The sequence below is a fragment of the Schistocerca gregaria genome, chromosome 1 (assembly GCF_023897955.1).
Source record: "Schistocerca gregaria isolate iqSchGreg1 chromosome 1, iqSchGreg1.2, whole genome shotgun sequence".
NCBI lineage: Eukaryota > Metazoa > Arthropoda > Insecta > Orthoptera > Acrididae > Schistocerca > Schistocerca gregaria.
This window is the reverse complement of record NC_064920.1, coordinates 1,061,703,377-1,061,725,824: the sequence shown is the minus strand read 5'-3', so window position 1 is coordinate 1,061,725,824 and position 22,448 is coordinate 1,061,703,377. Positions and strand designations below refer to the sequence as shown.

Sequence of the window (22,448 nt, the reverse complement as noted above, 5' to 3'; positions counted from 1 at the left end):
CGTGCTGATCACATGTCCCTCCTTATCCGCATCCGGTGTTGGCTAAGGGCTGAGAACGACACGGCGGTCGGTCAGTACCTTTGGGCCTTTCGAGGCCTGTCCGGACAGAGTTTAATTTAGTCAGTCATCAAGTCTGTGTATACTTCATCTGGAACGTTCAACCAAATGTTCAGAACGTCGGCGATAGACATCAGCTCCTTAGCCACGAAGTCATTCGAGAACCGCTGTCTGAACATCCTCACCCTTCTTACTTATTTCTCTCCGCCTTACCACCCCGCAGATGTTCTTTGAGCAAGCTCAAATGATGGAAACAAGATGGTACAAGCTCTGGAACTCCCGATCGGCAACGCCAACGACTGTGAGGCCTTGTTCACATTGTTGGTACCATTTCATTACGGTTGGACGCGACACTGCATTTGGTCCTCGAAAGGTCGGAGTTTCACGGTGAATTTTGTGTGCAATTTAGACGTTTTCACCCCAAGAATCGTACCGCCCCGCGCACATCGGCTTTGGAGTACATTTCCAGTTGCTGCGCCATTTCACTCGCATTGTGTGATGCACCTGTTATACATTTCGCAGGAGGACTGGATCTCCAGGAAACTGTGAACATGAGATTTCGTCTGGCAATGCACCACTCTCACTGCATTATTACACTACTGGCCATTAAAATTGCTACACCACGAAGATGACCTGCTACTGACGCGAAATTTAACCGACAGGAAGAAGATGCTGTGATATGCAAATAATTAGCTTTTCATAGCATTCACACGAGGTTCGCGGCGGTGGCGACACCTACAACGTGCTGACATGAGGAAAATTTCCAACCGATTTCTCATACACAAACAGCAGTTGACCGGTGTTGCCAGGTGAAAAGTTGTTGTGATGCCTCGTGTGAGGAGGAGAAATGCGTACCATCACGTTTCCGACTTTGATAAACGTCGGATTGTACCCTATCGCGATTGCGGTTTATCGTATCGCGACATTGCTGCTCGCGTTGGTCGAGATCCAATGACTGTTAGCAGAATATGGAATCGGTGGGTTCAGGAGAGTAATACGGACCGCCATGCTGGATCCCAACGGCCTCGTATCACTAGCAGTCGAGATAACAGACATCTTACCCGCATGGCTGTAATCGATCGTGCAGCCGCGTCTCGATCCCTGAGTCAACAGATTGGGACGTTTGCAAGACAACCATCTGCACGAACAGTTCGACGACGTTTCCAGCAGCACGGACTATCAGCTCGGAGACCATAGCTGCGGTTACCCTTGACGCTTCATTACAGACAGGAGCGCCTGCGATGGTGTACTCAACGACGAACCTGGGTGCCCGACTGGCAAAACGTCATTTTTTGGATGAATCCAGGATCTGTTTACAGCATCATGATGGTCGCATCCGTCTTTGGCGACATCGCGGTGAACGCACATTGGGAACGTGTATTCGTCATCGCCATACTGGCGTATCACCCGGCTTGATGGTATGGGGTGCCATTGATTACGCGTCTCGGTCACCTCTTGTTCGGATTGACGGCACTTTGAACACTGGACGTTACATTTCAGATGTGTTACGACCCGTGCCTCTACCCTTCATCCGATCCCTGCGAAAGCCTACATTTCAGCAGGATAATGCACGACCGCATGTTGCAGGTTCTGTACGGGCCTTCTTGGATACAGAAAATGTTCGACTGTTGCCCTGTCCAGCACAGTCTCCAGATCTCTCACCAATTGAAAACGTCTGGTCAATGGTGGCCGAGCAACTAGCTCGTCACAATACGCCAGTCACTACACTCGATGAATTGTGGTATCATATTGAAGCTGCATGGGCAGCTGAACCTGTACTCGCCATCCAAGCTCTGTTCGACTCAATGCCCAGGCGTATCAGGGACGTTATTTCTGCCACAGGTGGTTGTTCTGGGTACTGATTTCTCAGGATCTATGCACCCAAATTGTGTGAAAATGTAATCAGCATTTCTTCTTGGTGTAGCAATTTTAATGGCCAGTAGTGTATCTTAGCACGGGTCGACACGTGTGACTTGATTCCTAAAGCCTCTAGGTAACACCAGTTTTGTTTGGTCGCTGCGCTCGCATACCCCCACGCCTCGCAGCGCGTGCTCTGCCCGGTACCCGGCCGTTTAACTCGTCCAGCTGGCGTGCTGTGGTGAGCGGATCCCGGACGCGCTGCGCGTGAGGCGGCGTGGGCCTCGCCGCGGCCCACAGCGCGCCGCCCACACACACACACACACACACACACACACACACACACACACACACACACACACACACACACCGGGGGTCGCCGGGTCACAGACGCGCCGCACGCCAACACTAAATCCTGAGCCTATCGCTCGCCGCTCCACTCACTGCGCCGCGCGCGAGACCAACATTCGTCGTCTCCATCTGCAGCGACGTGACCATGAAGGGAGGAAGGAAGGAAGGAAGGAAGGAAGCAGGGAGGGTTAGGATTTAATGAAACGTACACGACGAGGTCATTAGAGACAGAGAACAAACGTGGACTCCGTCACCTCGCTCAGTTACATGACAACGAGTAACATTTTATGTAGTGTAAGCGACACACTTCTTAACAACGTTAAGTTATGCTCACTGCGTAACACATGTAATGTCACGTCCTGGGACGAAAAGAGAAAAAAAAAAGCAACGAATACCCCAAAAATTTCCCCAAAACAAGTTCCCAATTCCATGAATAGTGAACGAGTAACCAAATTTCTATTTAACTCTATTATTTGGATAATAACCAGTAATTGAAACAAGAACCTTATACTTAGTAATTTATCAACTTACAAAAGAAAGATAGAATCTCAGTAAACTCAAACTCAGAATCATAGTAAATCGCAAAATCATTATAATTAAAATTAGCAAAGTAGAACCAAAGATCTCAAAGAATACTTCGTGTGAGTACACTCTGAGAATCGTGAGTAATGGCTAAGGAAAATTTGATCTATTGTCACTACGTCACCAGAGTTAGCCAAAGCTCGTCAGACTTGTTTGAATACTCGTATATGTAGGCGCCGTCAGATCGTTTTCTGAGGATTGATAATTGCGATTTACTATGACGCAGTGGAACGAAGCATTCACTTCAACTATAACATCGTTTAGAATTCAGATAGATGACTACCTTATATTAGACCGAAGTGAACTTTTTAATTAGATAACTCGACCTCAACTCCAGTTAGGCATTGAAAAATGATAGACAATTAACTTCATTCGTAATTGCAAATGGACTCTGGAACTTGACAATAATTTATAAATTCCCCACCCCCCCACCCCTCCCCACCATCTGGGGCAGCTTCTTCCTCACGGCCTTCTTAGGAAGTCATTGTTACTGTGAAATAAACTACCCTTTCGTGCCAATTTACGCCTTTGTGATTCCTAATTACAAAATTCTTTGGAGGCATAACTGTGATCTTTTGCGTGCTGCGATAATATTTGACTGAAGCGCTCGGTGAATATATAGAAACTCTTTGACGTTAGGAAGCAATGCAATGTTACGACTTATTAGAGATTTGAAATTACAACCAAACTATGGGGAGGCTGGTGTCGGTGGAACTGAATTGAATTTATCATTAATATTTTAATAGCAACTGTAAAGCCATCGAATATAAACGAGTTAATTACGACGAGTAGCGTAATATTGGTCGCAATTGGTGAAGTAAATATCAGGCAGACGCCAAGAGTTCAGTTCAGCACTGTTTTTTGTAACATCGTCTTTACTTAATAACAGTATCATCGCTCTACCGACTATCGCCGAGTTTTAGCCAGGACCGATCAATGCTAATCTATCAACTACCAACTAGAAAAACCAGTGACGTTACACACTTCTTGGATGAAATCGTCATCGGACAGATGTACGTAAATTTATGCATATATCTCTGACGTCAGTCTGTCGTATACTCATTGAACATGTTGCATCCTCACATATCGTAGCACTTCTGGACAACGGAAGTCATCTACAGAAATCAACATGGATTACGCAAAGTGAGACCTTGTAAAACCCGGGCCGGTCTGACTGTCCACGAGATCCAATGCGGCGTGAACAAAGTCGCTCACGGTGATGCCGTGTTCTTTGTCGTCAAGGATACGTTTTATGCAGAGCAGTACTGTCGTTTTAGTGAACAAAATACGAGCGTAACGAGTACCAGGCCAGATTTGTAACTGGATACAGGACTTCTTTGCAAATAGAACTCAACGCGTCATTCCTAACGGAACGAAATAGACACCTATAAAAGTAATTTCTGGAGTACCCCAAGCGCGTGTTATAGGGCCTCCATTATTTACAATTAATGACTATTAATGATCTAGCGGATAACTTTGGAGGCTCAATGTGGGTATTCGTGGACGACGCTGCTGACTGTAACAAGGCAGCAACGCAAGAAGACTGTAGTGAACTGCCGAACAGCAGCAAGACCTGCACAGGATTGGTGATTCGTGCAGAGATCTTTTTTGAGTCTTCACTGCTCTGACTGGTTTGAAGCGGCCCGCAAAGAATTGCTCTCCTGTGCCAACCTTTTCATCTCAGAGTAGCAACTGCACTTTACATCCTCCATTATTTGCTGAACGTATCCCAATCTCTGCCTCCTCCTACAGTTTCTACCCTCTACGGTTCCCTCTAGTAGGATGTATGTTATTCCCAGATGTCTTCTTGATGCCGAGTGTCCCGAATTTCAACCATACCATTGCTCTGCTAATAACTGGAAGTTTAACTGTTTTTGAACGCCAATGCCGATAGGTGCTGATTCTTCATGAAGCTAACAACGCTTCCGACAAGTGCTGCGTTCTCCTGAGAGCTTCGGGTACGTCTTAAGCACCACGACGTTTGATTTTTATCTTTCATCTAGCAATTTATTCAGGTGGTAAGGGGTTAACAGACTTCCTATCATCTTGTCCCTTCTTCGTGCCAGTGTTTACCATACATTCTTTTCTCGCCAGTTCTGCGGAGTATCTCCTCATTCCATACCTTATAAGTCCACCTAATTTTCAACATTCTTCTGTAGCACCACAACCCAAACGATTCGACTCTTCTGTTCCGGGTATCCCATTGCTCGAGTTTCATAATCATACAATACTGTGTTCAAAACGTACATTCTCAGAAATTTATTCCTCAAATTAAGGCTTATAGTTGGTACTAATAGACTTTTCTAGGCAAGGAATGCCCTTTTTGCCACTGCTAATCTGCTTTCTATGTCCTCCATAATGCGTCCGTCTTGGGTTATTTTGCTTAACCTCATATTCTTCGTGATTACCAGTTCTTATCTTCACTTTCTTGCTATTCTCATGTCTGCTACATCTCATTACTTTCATCTTTCTTCGATTTGCCCTCAACTCGTATTCTGTGCTCATCAGGCTGTTCATTCCATTCAGCAGATCATGTTATTCTTCTTCACTTCCACTGAGGATAGTAAAGTCATCAGCGAATCTTCCTCTTCCAATCTTACTGTTCCCCCTTTCCTATTGTTCATATTGTACATTATCCTTCCTACCCTATAGCTTACCGCTATTTCTTTCAGACTTTCGAAGATCTTGCATCATATGACATTGTCGAAACTTTTTGCAGGTCGACAAATGCTATGACGTGTCTTTATTTTTCTTGAGTCTTTCTTCTATACTAACTGCAACGTCAGCACTGCCTCTCTGGTGTCAAACTTTTTTTTAAACCAAACTGATCGTCATCAGGCAGTTGCTCAATTCTTTAGTTCTTTTGACCCCGAACATAAATGTTGTTGTTGTTGTTGTTGTTGTTGTTGTCTTCAGTCCTGGGACTGGTTTGATGCAGCTCTCCATGCTACTCTATCCTGTGCAAGCTTATTCATCTCCCTTCTTCTGGTCAAGTTGTGCCACAAGCCCCTCTTCTCCCCAATTCTATTCAATACCTGTTCATTAGTTATGTGATCTAATGTTCACCATTCTTCTGTAGCACCATATTTCGAAAGCTTCTATTCTCTTCTTGTCTAAACTATTTATCGTCCACGTTTCACTTCCATACATGGCTACACTCCATACAAATACTTTCAGGAACGACTTCCTGACACTTAAATCTATACTCGATGTTAACAAATTTCTCTTCTTCAGAAACACGTTCCTTGCCATTGCCCGTCTACATTTTATATCCTCTCTACTTACCATCATCATTTATTTTGCTCTCCAAATAGCAAAACTCATTTACTACTTTAAGTGTCTCATAAACAAATGTATCGTAATGCGCATTAATACGCAAATAAATCCACTGCTGTTCGATAGTACTATTGGCAACAAATGACTGGAAACATAAACTGCCTTAATGGCCAGAAGTACCCATATTGAGACACCTAAAGTGCAACGGCCAACTAATAAACGTAGTAGCAAACGCAGATGCTACGCTGAGAATCATTGGTAGAACCGTAAGGAAATGTAATTCATTTACGAAAAGAAGTGCCTTACAAAACACTCGTTCGACCGATGCTTGAATACTTCAGTCTGGGACCCTTAGCAAGTTAATAGTAGAGCTCTGCTGTACCTCGTGTTCGTATCTTCTGCCTACGTCAAGAATCTTTCCACCTGTGACTGTAAATGTACGCCTCTGTCACACATGTTTCGTAGCATTCATTTCTTTATGGTGCTGACATGATTTACGTGGCATCAGTGCGCTCTATACACACCGCTGCCATTTACACAGCTGCGATACTATAGGATTTCAAAGGATGGCATTCGAATGCTAGTTGCGGTATATCTGACCAAGGCTTCCAATTTTTGTCGACTTCTGCCTATTCAGGACGCCAAATAACTTCAGTCTCTGAGTGTCCATCATACAGAAGCTGCCACAAACAGTAAGATATCTAGTCTGCGTCACTTTCAAGAAACGAAAGTTTATGGAATTGGTAATTTATTTACTGCAATGACATTTAATTTTTTGAGTGCAATATCTTTAATCCATATACTTGGTTTGAGCAGTATTATTCAATAATACAACATTTTTATTAAATCTACTTACAAAATTATGTAAATTTGGAAATTTGTGCAGAAAAAAATGGTGGGAAGGTAATTGTACAAAAAGTGGAACTCGGGAGAGAAGTTGGAGAGGGGGGAAGAGGGGAAGAAGAGAGGGTTGCTCAGCTTTGGCAGTTCTGCCAGAGATATATGATCCCCTTGGTACGGTTCTGCATGTGGGCTAAAGACGTCCAAGATAATCTCATTGAACCCAATTTGTTGCAAACGTATGCTACATGCCGTTCAACCGAGATGTGCGATCGTAGTTGCTGAAGACGAGGTACTGGCGGAAGTAAAACTGTGGGGACGGGTCGTGAGTCGAGTTAGTAGAGCACTTGCCCGCGAAAGGCAATGGTCCCGAGTTCGAATCTCGGTCCGGCACACAGTTTTGATCTGACAGGAAGTTTCATTGCGTTTATTGCTTGTGCGAGGATCCGATTGCAGCACGATGTTGCAACACCCTTCCACGATATTAGTGTCCTGAACAACAACTCCCTGGTCATTGTACATTCCTAACATGGTCATGCTGGGAGCGATCTGCAATCTATGGTAACTGAAGAAAACTTCACAAGCCAAGATCGCTACAAAAGCATTTTATTTGATGACCAGTTTCGACAGAGCTGTGCTATCACCATCGCATCATATGCTTTTAAATTTTTACAGCATATTATGCCTGAGTGTTACAAGTTACTTCAAATTGCATAGTGCACACTACCACCACGGAGATGACCAAGCATAGACATGTCAAACGTAAACGTAATATGTAACACATAAACAGAACTCTGTTGCAATATAATAATTCAGTCAACCGCCACACTGCCACCTGGTGGATGTACATGGAGGTCGTTGGGTTTACGCCACTTCTATCAGCTGCCAGCTGGTGGTGTACATTCCCACGTGCAATTAACACAGTACGGTTATGTAATGTGCATACACATTACTTTCACATTTGACATGCCTACGTGTAGCGATCTTCGTGGGATGCACGTATGCAGTCTAAGCGCCTTTGAACACTGATGGACGATATATTCAAAAAATTCAGAAACTTAAGATGCGATGATGATAGCATAGCTCTGTCGAAACCGGCCATCAAATAAAATGTTTTTTTTTGGCGATCTTGTCTTCTGAAGTTTTCTTCAGTTATCAATAATATGATTATTAGTTCGACTAGGGACGTCTTTTCTCACGGGAAATGGAATCGCCGAATCTCACGCTTGAGGACAACCTATATTGTGGACGGAATTAACATAATTTGGATGTCTCGTTGCACGGGAAGAATTCAGGTATGTTGGTCACGGCTACTATGTTTTAGAGGAGACAAGCTTGCTGGTACAGCAACCAGTGCCCTTACGAGAGCGCCCATAATTGTCAAACTACGGTCATTAATGGATGGAAACTGTGTTACGTATTGCATCATAAATGCAATGACAGAGGTGCCGTAAGGAATCCACTATATGAACAGCAATAACATCGACCCACTATAGGCCATTAACTCGGCCTTCCGTGCCTACGTACATTTTATGGAGCAGTTTTGTCTCGCTATAGGCGAACACTGCTGGTCAGTTAGCATCCACGCAGTCGGCCGGTGTTGAAAGATAATTTTACAACGTGTCGACATCGCTGTTGAGAATAGATCCGGCTCGTATTCTGAAAGTCGACGTTGGAGATGTAAGTTCGCTTATACTTAAAAGTGTTAAAACGTAAAAGCGAGGTCAAGGGGAGTGGGAGTATCACCCTTCCACACACCGTTCATTACCTCTGAAGCTTTTTCCACCTTTCAGTCCCCTTCCCATCATTCTTCACCTCCACCTCTTCTTCTTCCTTCTGAAGACCGCTGCAATTTTCAGCTTAAAGAAAGGTGCTGATTTCAGTCATACTCTGCACAGCACGTAGATAATCTTTTTTTCACATGCGGACACTTAGGGCGTACGAAATCCAGATTATAATCCTTTACATACCTAAGTATGGCCTGGGACTAATTTTTCACTCTCAGAGGGAGCGGAAGAGCGACAGCAATTTCCTGTGCCTGTGATACAATAAATTAATACCCAATTTTCTAATAAAACAAAGATATTTATAGCTTCATGCCGTTTGCGTGGTTGAAAAAGCAAACACCTAAAGTTGCGTTGTGTCAGTTAGTTCTCTACATCTACATCCGTACTCCGCATGCCACCTGACGGTGTGTGGCGGAGGGTACCTTGAGTACCTCTATCGGTTCTCCCTTCTATTCCAATCTCGTATTGTTTGTGGAAAGAAGGATTGTCGGTATGCTTCTGTGTGGGCTCTAATCTCTCTGATTTTATCCTCATGGTCTCTTCGCGAGATATACGTAGGAGGGAGCAATATACTGCTTGACTCTTCGGTGAAGGTATGTTCTCGAAACTTCAACAAAAGCCCGTACCGAGCTACTGAGCGTCTCTCCTGCAGAGTCTTCCACTGGAGTTTATCTATCATCTCCGTAACGCTTTCGCGATTACTAAATGATACTGTAACGAAGCGCGCTGCTCTCCGTTGGATCTTCTCTCTCTCTTCTATCAAGCCTATCTGGTACGGATCCCACACTGGTGAGCAGTATTCAAGCAGTGGGCGAACAAGTGTACTGTAACCTACTTCCTTTGTTATCGGATGCATTTCCTTAGGATTCTTCCAATGAATCTCAGTCTGACATCTGCTTTACCGACGATCAACTATGACATTGCAGGTTTAATTTTAGATTCTTACGAAGCTCCGACGGCCAAGCCAAAACAAACTGTGCGGGGTCATTACCGAAGCATACGTGTTTCTTCATGAAAATGCGCTATTCCACACTCAGACTTTACGTCTGGGAGAGTTTTTTAACATCCTCCCTATAGTACATACTTGGCACCAAGTGACTTATCTCTTCCCCAAGCTGAAGGCATAGCTGGTTACCCAGCACTTCACCGACGATGAGCTCAATCGTGCTGCCAACAAATGAGTGCAGCACCAGCCAGCACCATTCTTTGATGAAGGAATGAAGAAAGTAATTACAGATTGTAAATTATATAAAAACATTTCACCTAACGTTTTCTTTCTTTTGGAGGTTAATTTATGAACAGCTCTCGTATTCTACACCTGTAACAAACTAATGTCGCAAAAAATGACCAATGCTCAGCTACATATACGAAAATTGCAGAATTTACACATTACATTACTCACTTTGTTTGTGTTCCAGCACCAGAGGGTTTGCACGCCGTGCAACTATGGACTGTTAGGAACTTTCCTCATCAAAAAATAGCGACTGTTGCGTAATCACAATTTTTTTGTTACACCAAGACAGACTTTTAAGCGTAACACGCAGATTCTTCATTTAGATAAGAACATTTTTGTTACGTAATTGGTTTCGGATTGACTTCATACTTTGCATATCCGTTCAATAAAGACAAATAATTTTGTAATAGTACAGCCAGCACTCCAAGCCATTGCGTATGTCATATCAATACCATTAGCCCTGACGGAAAGGGTGAGCAGCAATACACGGTTTTTTGCTAATGACGCTGTTTTATATGGCAAGGTGTTGTCGTTGAGTGACTGTAGGAGGATACAAAATGACTTAGACAAAATTTCTAGTTGGTGAGACTTATGTCAGCTTGCTCTAAACGTAAAAAAAACTTAGGTTAATGCAAGTGAATAAGAAAAACAATCCCGTAAGGTTCGAATACAGCATTAGTGGTGTCCTACTTGACACAGTCACGTCGATTAAGTATCTAGGCGTAACGTTGCAAAGCTATATGAAATCGAACGAGCACGTAAGGACGGTACTAATTGAGGCGAATGCCCAGCTTCGGTTTATTGGCACAAGTTGGGCAAGGTGTGATTCACTTGCAAAAGGGACCATGTAGGCGTATAGAAGACTAGTGCGACGCATTCTTGAATACTGATCGACTGTTTGGGATCCCCACCAGGTCTGGTTAAAGCCAGTCATCGAAATAATTCAGAGGCAGGTTGCTAGATTCGTCACTGGTAGGTTCGATCAACGCGAGAGTATTACGCAGATGCTCCGCGAACTCAAGTGAGGATCCCTGGCTGAAAGACAAAGTTCTTTGCGCAGAACGCCACTGACAAAATCTACAGAACTGGCATTTGAAGCTGACTGCAGAACGATTCTACTGCCACCAACGTACATTCCGAGTAAGGACCACGAAGGTAAGAGAAATTATGGCTCGAACAGAGGCATGTAGATAGCCGTCTCTTCCTTGCTGTATTTGCACGTGGAACAGGAAAGGAAATGACTATAAATGCAGAAGAAATGTACCTTCCGCCACCTACCATATGGTGGCTTGCGGAGTATGTACGTAGACGTAAATGTAAGTGAAATCATATTTGACGACTAAACTTCACAGAAATTGCGTGAAGACTACGTATAATGTCAACATGGTTCCTCTACGGCAGATACAGTTCAATAGCTAATGAGCCTAATACAGCAAGTTGGAAAGCATACCTGAACATTTATTTCAGTAAGAGTGCTCAATGTATAATCAAAATTTCGGAAAAAGTACAAACTAAAAATAAAATCAGTTGTTGAGTTTATGCCTCTTCGATAATTTACGACAGTTACTGGATGGACAGCAAAAGAAATATACGTGAGAAGCAAAAATGAACTAGACTGCGTTTTGGAAACTGAACAAAGTTTCCAGAGCTAAATTTCTTGCACGTCCGAAAGGGAAAGTTTGCAGTCAGTTTTGAAATGGAGGGGGAGGAGGAGGATGGGGGGGGGGGGGGGGGGGGGAGGATACGGCGATGTCACCCTCCCTGCTAAGGCAATCCCTGCAGCCTCTCTAAAAAGCCCAGTGGTGTCCTACATTGGCTACTGACACACACCTCAAGCTGCGCTGTGTCGCCCACCAGAGTTAAGCCCGAAGTATACAGAGCGTGGGTTCGGCAGGCTCTTACATGGGGCCATTACTGGTGAGTGCTCCCATCCCTACCTTCTGTGTTTACAAGGGACAGGCAAATGTAGCTCTGAAAATGGCCAGCCTTGACTCACTACAAGAAAGGGAGATGACGGAAGAGATCCTGCCTGACCGAACACTTCAAGTCGTATGATGCTTGAGACGAGGTTTCAGCTCTGTTTAGTCGGAGAAAAGCGTGTCGACCACAAACGAAGTCAGATTTTTTGTAGGAAAGAGAAACCGAAGGACGGTTATGGCTTAACGTGCCACTGATGACTATGTAATTACACATATATAACAAGCTCAAAATAGTGAAGGAAATGAGCTGTGTGTTTTCAGATCAATCATCCAAGGATTATCCTTTAATCTATATTGACAAATTACGAAATATCTAAATCTGAAAGGCCACTAGGGGATTTGAACTGTCGTAAAGAGTGCAGTGTCTTACCTCTATACCACCTCGCACTGTAGAAAGAGAAATGCACTACAGCAGTCTTACTCAGGAGAGACCTCACAGTAGTATGAATCTGATAAATCTTTCGACAGTTCTAGATAATACGAGTTGGGCCTCTGTACAATGCATGCCGAAGGGTATTTCCAACCAGTGTTAGCGAGACCGTGTTCCAGACACATCACTGAAACTCCGCATTTACACCTCAATGACGAAAACTAACTTCTAAATTGGGACATATGAGTGCCAGGACTGAACACACACACACACACACACACACACACACACACACACACACACACACAGAGAGAGAGAGAGAGAGAGACAAACAATGAAGCACCCACAAAACATGGTTGGATGCCAATGTAACATCGTATGATCAGGGTCACAATTCTTTGTGACATTTAGAACGCCACCGCGTTCAGCGTTGATTCGTGGGTTCTACACGACCTGGAATGGCCATCGTCTGCAAGTATGGCCGCGACATGTGGACAGGTTACATTCTTCCAACGTTATGGAGAGGCACACCTGCATTAGTCTGGGCATCAGGTTGTGGACAAACATCAGGTATGACTTCAGAGCACAGCTGGTAGTGACTGAGTACAACAATACTCCACAGACATCCTGTGTTACTTCTGATGGAACTCGTGGTGCTACTTTTCAGCGGGAAATGCTCGTCTACACAAGGCGGTGTTGCATCTACGAAGTGTGTGTGTGATGTTCAGCTACTCCCGTGGTCAGCAGGAGTCCCAGATCTGCCCCGATAGAGTACGTGTGGGACCAGTTCGGATGTTGACTGTACCCATTGGCAGTATCCACGATATCAAGGACCAGTTACGACGGTTGTGGGTCATCTTGTCTTTGGAGAAAATACAATGGCTTTCTGACACTCCTCCCAACTGTGTGCACGTATCGAGGTCAGAGATGTTGAAACGTCATTAGATTAGATTAGATTAGTACATGTTCCATAGATCATGAATACGACACTTCGTAATGATGTGGAACATGTCAGGTTAATAAAAGGTATCCATACAAGATATTACATTACAAAAAATATTACATGACACTCAATTTTTTTTCTTTTTTTGTGGAGGTTGGGAAATTACCCACTTACTAAATCCAAAAATTCATCTCATGAGTAGAAGGAGATGCCATTAAGAAATCCTTTTAATTTCCTTTTAAATGCTATACGGCTATCTGTCATATTGGCAAGTAGGCTCATACTGCCAACGTCTTTGTAAATTTGGCACGATTTTGTAATCTCTGAAATAACATCAATTACCCTCTCAAACTGCGAATTCATTTTGTTCACTCCTGCCCTTTGGGCGTTCACTCTTTTTGTTTATCAAGTGTATATCGTTTCAGGTAAATGTTCAGCTTTTTGCCAAAATAAAAGCTCATTTATGACTCTTACGAATCTGGTGGTCTCAACTGCCTGTTACAGAATATTGTTTCATCAGAGGTTTGCGCTTCTGCAGTCTTTAGATATAGTTAACCTTGAAGTATGGACTCTACACAACTGCGGAGTTTTATAGATAAACAACCTCAATGGGTGGTAGGACGGAATCATCTCCATACTTTAATATAAATTACATTCAGTTTCAGCTGTTCAGTTATCTCCTGTAACCAAAAGTATTATCTTTCCGAAAATTTCTCTCTCTCGCTGTTGCACATATGACTGCCACAGGGAATGTCCTTGCAGGACTATAAACGTTATATATATGTGTGTGTATGTGTGTTTTTTTTTGGAATCAGCACGTTCTATTTGTCCGGAGGGTCTGTGCCAGCGCGTCTTCAATATGCTAAGCGTGTAATACACAGAGGTGACAAGACGTGAGATACCTCCTAATATCGCATCGGATGTCCTTTTGCCTGGCGTAGTGCGACAACTCGACGTGGCATGGACTTAACTAGTCGTTGGGAAGTCCCCTGCAGAAATACTGAGCCACGCTCCCTCTACAGCTGTCTGTTATTGCGAAGGTGTTGCCTGTGCAGGATTTTGTGCACGAACTGATCTCTCGATTATGTCCCATAAAAGTTAGTCGGGATTCATGTCGGGCGATCTGAGTGGCCAAACCATAAGCTCGAATTGTTCAGAATGTTCTTCAAACCAATCGTGAACGACTGTGGCACGGTGACATGGCTCTTTCTCATCCACGTAAATTCCATTGTTCTTTGGGAACGTGACGACCGTGAACTGCTGCAAATGATCTCCAAGTAGCCGAACATCAACAGGACTATGTCCATTCCGTGTAAATACAGCCCACACCATTACGGAATCAAATGGTTCAAGTGGCTCTGAGCAGTATGGGACTTAACTTCTGAGGTCATCAGTGCCCTAGAACTTAGAACTACTTAAATTTAACTAATGGAAGGACATCACAGACATTCATGCCCGAAGCAGGATTCGAACCTGCGACGGTAGCGGTCGCGCGGTTCCAGACTGTAGCGCCTAGAACCGCTCGGCCAGCGCGGCCGGCGTTATGGAATCACCACCAGCTTGCACAGTCCCTTATTAACGACTTGAGCCAATGACTACATGGTCTGCGCTTCATTCTGACTACCATCAGCTGTTCTCGCCAGGCCACGGTTTTCCAATCGTCTAGGGCCCAAACGATATGGTCACGAGCCCAGGACGGGCACTGCAGACGGTCTCGGGCTGTTAGCAAATGCACTCGCGTCGGTCTTCTGCTGCCACAGCTCATTAACGCTAATTTTGGCCGTAATGTCCTAACGGATATGTTCGTCGTATGCCCCACATCGATTACTGCGGTTATTTCACGCAGTGCTGCAGTCTGTTAGCAATGACAACTCTAAGCAAACACTGCTGCGCTTCGTCTTTAAGTGAAGGCGGTAGGCCACTGCGTTGTCTGAGAGGTGCAGTCTGTTAAGGAAGAGCGTGGTGGGCATCACACATAGATGGTGTAAGATATCGCTTTAATTCTTTCTCATCCAAATAGGCGGAATCTTTGTCCTTCATAAAAGTCCATAAATCACAGTTAACTTTCAATTCTTGATTGAGATACACAAGAAGAAACATTAGGGCAGCACATTGTCAAATTCATCCACGTTTTTCAGCAATTTATAGTGTGCTATTCGCTTTTGTACAGATAACTTCGATTTCTACATCTACATCCATAGTTCGCAAGCCACATGACGGTGTGTGGCGGAGGGTACTTTGACTACCTCTATCGGTTCTCCCTTCTATTCCAGTCTCGTATTGTTCGTTGAAAGAAGGATTGTCGGTATGCCTCTGTGTGGGCTCTAATCTCTCTGATTTTATCCTCAGGGTCTCTTCGCGGGATATACGTTGGAGGGAGCAATATACTGCTTGACTCCTCGGTGAAGGTATATTCTCGAAACTTCAACAGAAGCCCGTACCGAGCTACTGGGCGTCTCTCTTGCAGAGTCTTCCACTGGGGTTTATCTATCATCTCTGTAACGCTTTCGCGATTACTAAATGATACTGTAACGAAGCGCGCTGCTCTCCGTTGGATATTCTCTATCTATTCTATCAACCCTATCCGGTACGGACCCCACACTGCTGAGCAATATTCAACCAGTGGGCAAACAAGTGTACTGTAACCTCCTTCCTTTGTTATCGGATTGCATTTCCTTAGGATTCTTCCAATGACTCTCAGTCTGCCATCCGCTTTACCAACGATCAACTTTATATGATCATTCCATTTTAAATCACTCCTAATGCCTACTCCCAGATAATTCACGGAATTAGCTGCTTCCAGTTGCTGACCTGCTATATCGCAGCTAATTGATAAAGGATCTTCCTTTCTATGTATTCGCAGCACATTACACATGTCTACATTGAGATTCAATTACTACTCCCTGCATCAAGCTTCAATTCGCTGCAGATCCTCCAGCATTTCAGTACAATTTTCCATTGTTACAACCATTTTCCCATATATTAGACGCCGCGGCATGACTCTTTTTCAGATCTTTTGGGTGGCTACAGAGAATAACAGCCTCAAAACCCGACGCGTAAGCTACACTCGTGTCCCTTCTCGTGTATCTCAGTCGGCAATTCAAAGTAAACTAATTCGTTACGGTCACTGCATGGAGGACGGAGGGTCCCTCTATTGGGCTGTGAAAGAACTGTAAGGCTATGTCTTTTACCATCTGGATGTAGTGCCGACCACGCTCTTACTTAACAGACTGTACTACCTGAAATGTCGTATTCTCGGCACTCTCCTAACACTGTGTATTGCGGAATATGTAATTCCCTTACTATTTTCGAAATGGAATGTTCCACGCGTCTAGCTCCTACCACCATCCCGCATTCAATGTTTATTAATTCCCGTCATGCAGCCACAATCACGTCGGAAACTTTTTCAGACGTATCATCTGAGTACAAATAACAGCTCCGTCGATGCATGTCCTATTCCTTAGGTGCGAGACACTACCGTGATCTGTATATGTGCATACCGCTATCGAACGACATTTGTCGCCTCAGTGTATGCTAACAGTTGTGAAAGCTGTAAAAGCAGAGGCGCAGCTGGCCAGGTACTCGGTACTCACCACAATCATCTCGGACGGCTCCAGCACGAAGCACTCGTTCGGTCGCCGAGCGCTGCCACCCGTCCGTTTGCCGAAGCTGCAACAGCAAACAAAACACAAAAGGTTAGCTTTACGTATCTACTGCCTTCACTAAAAATCTTAATACCTGCATGAATTCCGAAATACTTTGGTTCAGATAACAAATGGGCTTGCTATTAACTTTGAAAAAATACAGTGCATCCAATTTTCTGCTGCAAAAAGTACAGTTCCTTCAATAAATATAACACATCAACAGAAGTGAGTAGACAGGGTAGAGCATACTATGTTTTTAGGGGTACACATAGATGGGAATCTTAATTGGAAAATTCATATTTTGGGTCTTCTAGAGCGACTAGCATCAGCAACTTTTGCAATCAAAATAATTGCCAATTCTGAGGATACAGAAATTAGTAAGATACTTTGCATACTTTCACTCTCTGATGTCATACGGAATGATATTTTGGTCTCACTCAACATTTAGACGATAAGTATTCACTGCTCAAAAGAAAGTGGTTACAATAATGTGTGGGGTTCATATGTGCACATCTTGTAAGCATCTTTCTAAAAGATTGGGAATTCTTACAACAGCCTCACAGTACATTTACTCTCTGATGAAATTTGTTCTCAACAACATGGACCAGTTTAAAAACAACAGTGACATACATAATTATAATACCAGAAAAATGACACACTTACACTATCCTTTATTCAACTTCTCTTTGGCACAGAAAGGGGTAAAATATGCTGCAACAAAAATTTTCTACAAACTACCAAATGAAATAAAATGTCTGAGAGCAGTAATAGCTTAAAAAATAAATTGAAATCATATCTCCTTCACAACTCCTTTCATACCACAGACGAATTCTTGAATAGGAATAAACAATTCTATAAATATAGTAATATAGTATATGCATTTTGTGCAACTTAAGTGAATGGGATAAATAATAGAAATATTAATCTTTAACTCTGTATTATATATATATATCTTGTTTCATATGTGCATTTCGTGTGCACTTGGCACGTTCCACATCATAACGGCTACCGTATCGTGCGATTGATCAATGAAACACGCAACCAACTAACACCCTGCCGCAATGGAACGCAACTGTGTAGCTAACTGCGTTCAGCTGACTGAAAACTGAAGGTCCTAGTCTCGTCACGATTAAAAAATGCTTCACTTTGAAAGTGTTCGTAAATATGAATATGTCATTGGTGTCATAATCAATTTATCAATACGGTTCGATCGGTTACCGTGATATCACAATAGTAATTTTAAAGTTTAGTAGGATTAAGAATAGTGAAGAGTATTTAAAGTTATATAGCTTGAGTTAGTGTAAGTTATGACAGTTTAATAAAGAGCTGTATCGAAGCTGTCTTCCAACTGACAACAACAGCAATCGGTTAACCCTAGAGCGGGCATGTCTATGTGAAAAGTACGTCAACCAAAAAATTGGTTTGCACCGTTCCATTGTTGTTTCGTGTTTGCGATCCCATTCCTATTCGTTTGTTATAGCTCCAGCTAACACACTGATACAATATGTTGTCATACGTCCAAGTGAAAAGCGGTAACATAAAATTAAGAGCGAGCTAGGTGAGAAGTAATTTACGATCCGTGTGAGAAAATTACACAGATTACGAGATAGCAGCACAGTTCCACAGTGAGGCAGTTGTCTACGACGTAATTAATAGTCGGAGGGCTGGGATCTGATGCAGCTGCGCTGTTTAATGTTTCGAGCATATCATTATTGTGGGGTAACACCTGTAGGTGGCAACAGAGTGATAGAATGGAAGTTTATTTCCTCATTGCTTAATTAAACAGTGCTTTAGTTCACTTGATGTATGTTTATTTGATCGTTGTCTAATTAAACTAAAATTAAACTTTGATTTTTCTCATCCTGTTTACCTTGGTAACGCAAAGACGGCTATTCTTAACATGGTTACGACACGCGCCCGGTCGTGTTACGAAAAACTGCGTGACCACTCGACGGTTAAAAGAACATGGAATAGGAGACTAGAAAACAAAATTTGGAACTACAGGAGTTTTAGGAACATGACAACACTGTACAAATGCTGAAGAACGAAAGGAAAAGCAGGACTGATCACATAGCAAAACTGTTCCAGAATAGCCTACTTACAACTCCGTTCTCAAGGATACTTTTTCGTAACGAGGGAGAAAAAAAGAAGACGCCGAACTAGGTGGCGACACAACACCCAGGATGACACAGCGAGGACTCACGTCAGCTGAGAACTGGCAACCAGCGTGCTGACCCGAAAGAAATGGTTCAAATGGCTCTGAGCACTATGGAACTTAACATCTCAGGTCATCAGTTCCCTAGAACTTAGAACTACTCAAACCTAACCAACCTAAGGATAGCACACACATACATGCCCGAGGCAGGATTCGAGCCTGCGAGCATAGCGCTCGCGCGGTTCCAGACTGAAGCGCCTAGAACCGCTCGGTCGCTGCGGGACACCCGAAAGAAATGGAAGAGGCTCGTAGAGTAGGCGTATGGTGGATAATACCTTTTCCATATTTAAAGGAAATGATAGATAAATTTTGTCTTCTTTGTTTTCCGGCATCCTTTTCACAGTTGCAGATATAAAAGTTGTGTGGGTTAACTACGGTCTTTTGCAACTGTAATGAAAGTCGTATTAAGATAGGACGCGTTTCGATTTATTCGACAGCATCTCCAATGGTCACTGTAACAATATGGATCTTAGATACCAAAACTAAGAAAAAGACCATATTGGTACAGTGACCACTGAAGATGCTATAGAATAAGACGAAACGCGCCTGGCCTTAATACAATACTGGCCATTAAAGTTGCTACACCATGAGAATGACGTACTACAGACGCGAAATTTAACCGACAGGAAGAAGATGCTGTGATATGCAAATGATTAGCTTTTCAGAGCATTCACACAAGAATGGCGCCGGTGGCGACACCTACAACGTGCTGAGATGATGAAAGTTTCCAAACGATTTCTCATACACAAACAGCAGTTGACCGGAGCTGCCTAATGAAACGTTGTTGTGATCCCTCGTGTAAGGAGGAGAAATGCATACCATCACTTCGATAAAGGTTGGATTGTAGCCTATCGCGATTGCGGTTTATCGTATCGCGACATTGTTGCTCGCGTTGGTCGAGATCCAATGACTGTTAGCAGAATATGGAACCGGTGGGTTCAGGAGGGTAATACGGAACGCCGTGATGGATCCCGACTACCTCGTACCACTAGCAGTCGAGATGACAGGCTTCTTATCCGCATGGCTGTAACGGATCTTGCAGCCACGTCTCGATCCCTGAGTCAACAGATGGGGGCGTTTGCAAGATAACGCCATCTGCACGAACAGTTTGACGACGTTTGCAGCAGCATGGACCATCAGCTCGGAGACCATGGCTGCGATTACCCTTGGCGCTGCATCACAGACAGGAGTGCCTGCGATGGTGTACTCAACGAAGAATCTGGGTGCACGAATGGCAAAACGTCATGTTTTCGGTGAATCTAGGCTCTGTTTACAGCGTCAGAATGGTCGTATCCGTGTTTGACGACATCGCGGTGATCGCACATTGGAAGCGTGTATTCGTCATCGCCATACTGGCGTATCACCCGGCGTGATGGTATGGGGTGCCATTGGTTACACGTCTCGGTCACCTCTTGTTCGCATTGACGACACTTTGAACTGTGGGTGTTACATTTCAGATGTGTTACGACCCGTGGCTCTATCCTTCATTCGATTCCTGCGAAACCCTACATTTCAGCAGGATAATGCACGAATGCCTTTTGCAGGTCCTGTACGGGCCTTTCTACATACAGAAAATGTTCGACTGCTGCCCTGGCCAGCATATTCTCCAGATTTCTCACCAATTGAAAACGTCTGGTAAATGGTGGCCGAGCAACTGGCTCGTCGCAATACACCAGTCACCACTCTTGATGAACTGTGGCATCGTATTGAAGCGGTATGGGCAGGTCTACCTGTGCACGCCATCCAAGCTCTGTTTGACTCAATGCCCAGGCGTACCATGGCCGTTATTAGGGCCACAGGTGGTTGTTCTGGGTACTGATTTCTCAGGATCTATGCACCCAAGTTGCGTGAAAATGTAATCGCATGTCAGTTCTAGTATAATATATTTGTCCAATGAATACCCGTTTACCGTCTGCATTTCTTCTTGGTGTAGCAATTTTTATGGCCAGTAGTGTAAGAGATTCATGACAGTTGCAAAAAACCTTAATTAATCTATAGATCTTGAAATGATATACTACGTAGGTCTACACCGTTTATGATGCTTCTGATGAGTGAATATATGAACTGTGGGAGAACTGGAACGCAACACAGAAACTCGGCCGGAGTAGTAGTTTCAGCGAGTGTTGGGCAGGGGCCCGGTGGGCCCCGGGCAGCTCGCCTTTAGGCGCGCAGGCCTCTTCTGTTCCGTTCTGTTGTCGCGTTATCTGGCGGCCAGCAGCCAGCTAGTGAGAGCCGGGCGCGCCTGCAGATCCGATTAGCTGCCACCAGCAGAGGACTCCGCCTGCCGGGCTGTTTCCCAGCGCTTCCTGAAGAGCCGGGTCCAACACGTTCACGGCAAACGCGCCGGGACGCAAATCAGACACTGGGACGTCACCTTCTGGCAGGTTTCCTACGGCAACTACCATCCAGATCCACATTTATACTGAGGGAGGATTAAAGTGTGCCGCGCGGGATTAGCCAAGCGGTCTAGGGCGCTGCAGTCATGGGCTGTGCGGCTAGTCCTGGCGAAGGTTCGAGTCCTCCCTCGGGCGTGTGTGTGTGTGTGTGTGTGTGTGTGTGTGTGTGTGTGTGTGTGTGTGTGTGTGTGTGTGTGTGTGTGTGTGCCCTTACGATAATTTAGGTTAAGTAGTATGTAAGCTTAGGGACAGATGAACTTAGCAGTTAAGTCCCATAAGATTTCACACACATTTGAACATTTTTGATTAAAGTGTGTGGCAGAGACCAATATTTATCGTTCCTTCAGCTTCATTAATTTTTTTGAGATGTTATTTTTTTTATTGCTTGTTTTTACCAAAATACGACGATCTAAGCCAAAAAAACTACTTCACTTATTTATTTAGCATAAATCTGAATACAGGATATTACCACATTAATTAATTGGTCTAAATGACGGAACCATTTTAATCACAGTAGGCTCTCAGTCTTGTTCCTATAATGAATCATGTACGCAAATTACATTACTGGCAGTTTCGGTCTTAGAGCATTACCAGTGTATGATATTGCCGATGTGTGTGTCACATTTAAATATTTCTGTTTCATGTCATGTGCGAACAAACTCATTTCCACTTAACATACACTATGTGATCAAAAGTATCCGGACCCCCCCCTCAAAAAAAAAAACATACGTTTTCATATTAGATGCATTGTGCTACCGCCAGATGCTTCATGACAGCGACCTCAGTCGTCATTAAAAATCACGAGAGCAGAATAAGGCACTCTGCGGAACTCATGGACTTCGAACGTGGTCAGATGATTGGGTGTCACTTGTGTCATAGGTCTGTACGCGAGATTTCCACTCTCCACTGTTTCCGAA

At 43.9% G+C, this 22,448-nt stretch overlaps 1 protein-coding gene across 1 annotated transcript in view; it reads right to left on the bottom strand.

Annotated features, from left to right (window-relative positions):
* The window catches only part of LOC126281256 (rap guanine nucleotide exchange factor 2), a 382,130-nt gene that overhangs the window by 266,576 nt on the left and 93,106 nt on the right, over window positions 1-22,448 (bottom strand). The window contains exon 2 of the mRNA XM_049980060.1: window positions 16,870-16,945. Within this exon, the coding sequence (XP_049836017.1) occupies window positions 16,870-16,945 (76 nt within the window). The remainder of the gene's footprint in view (window positions 1-16,869; window positions 16,946-22,448) is intronic.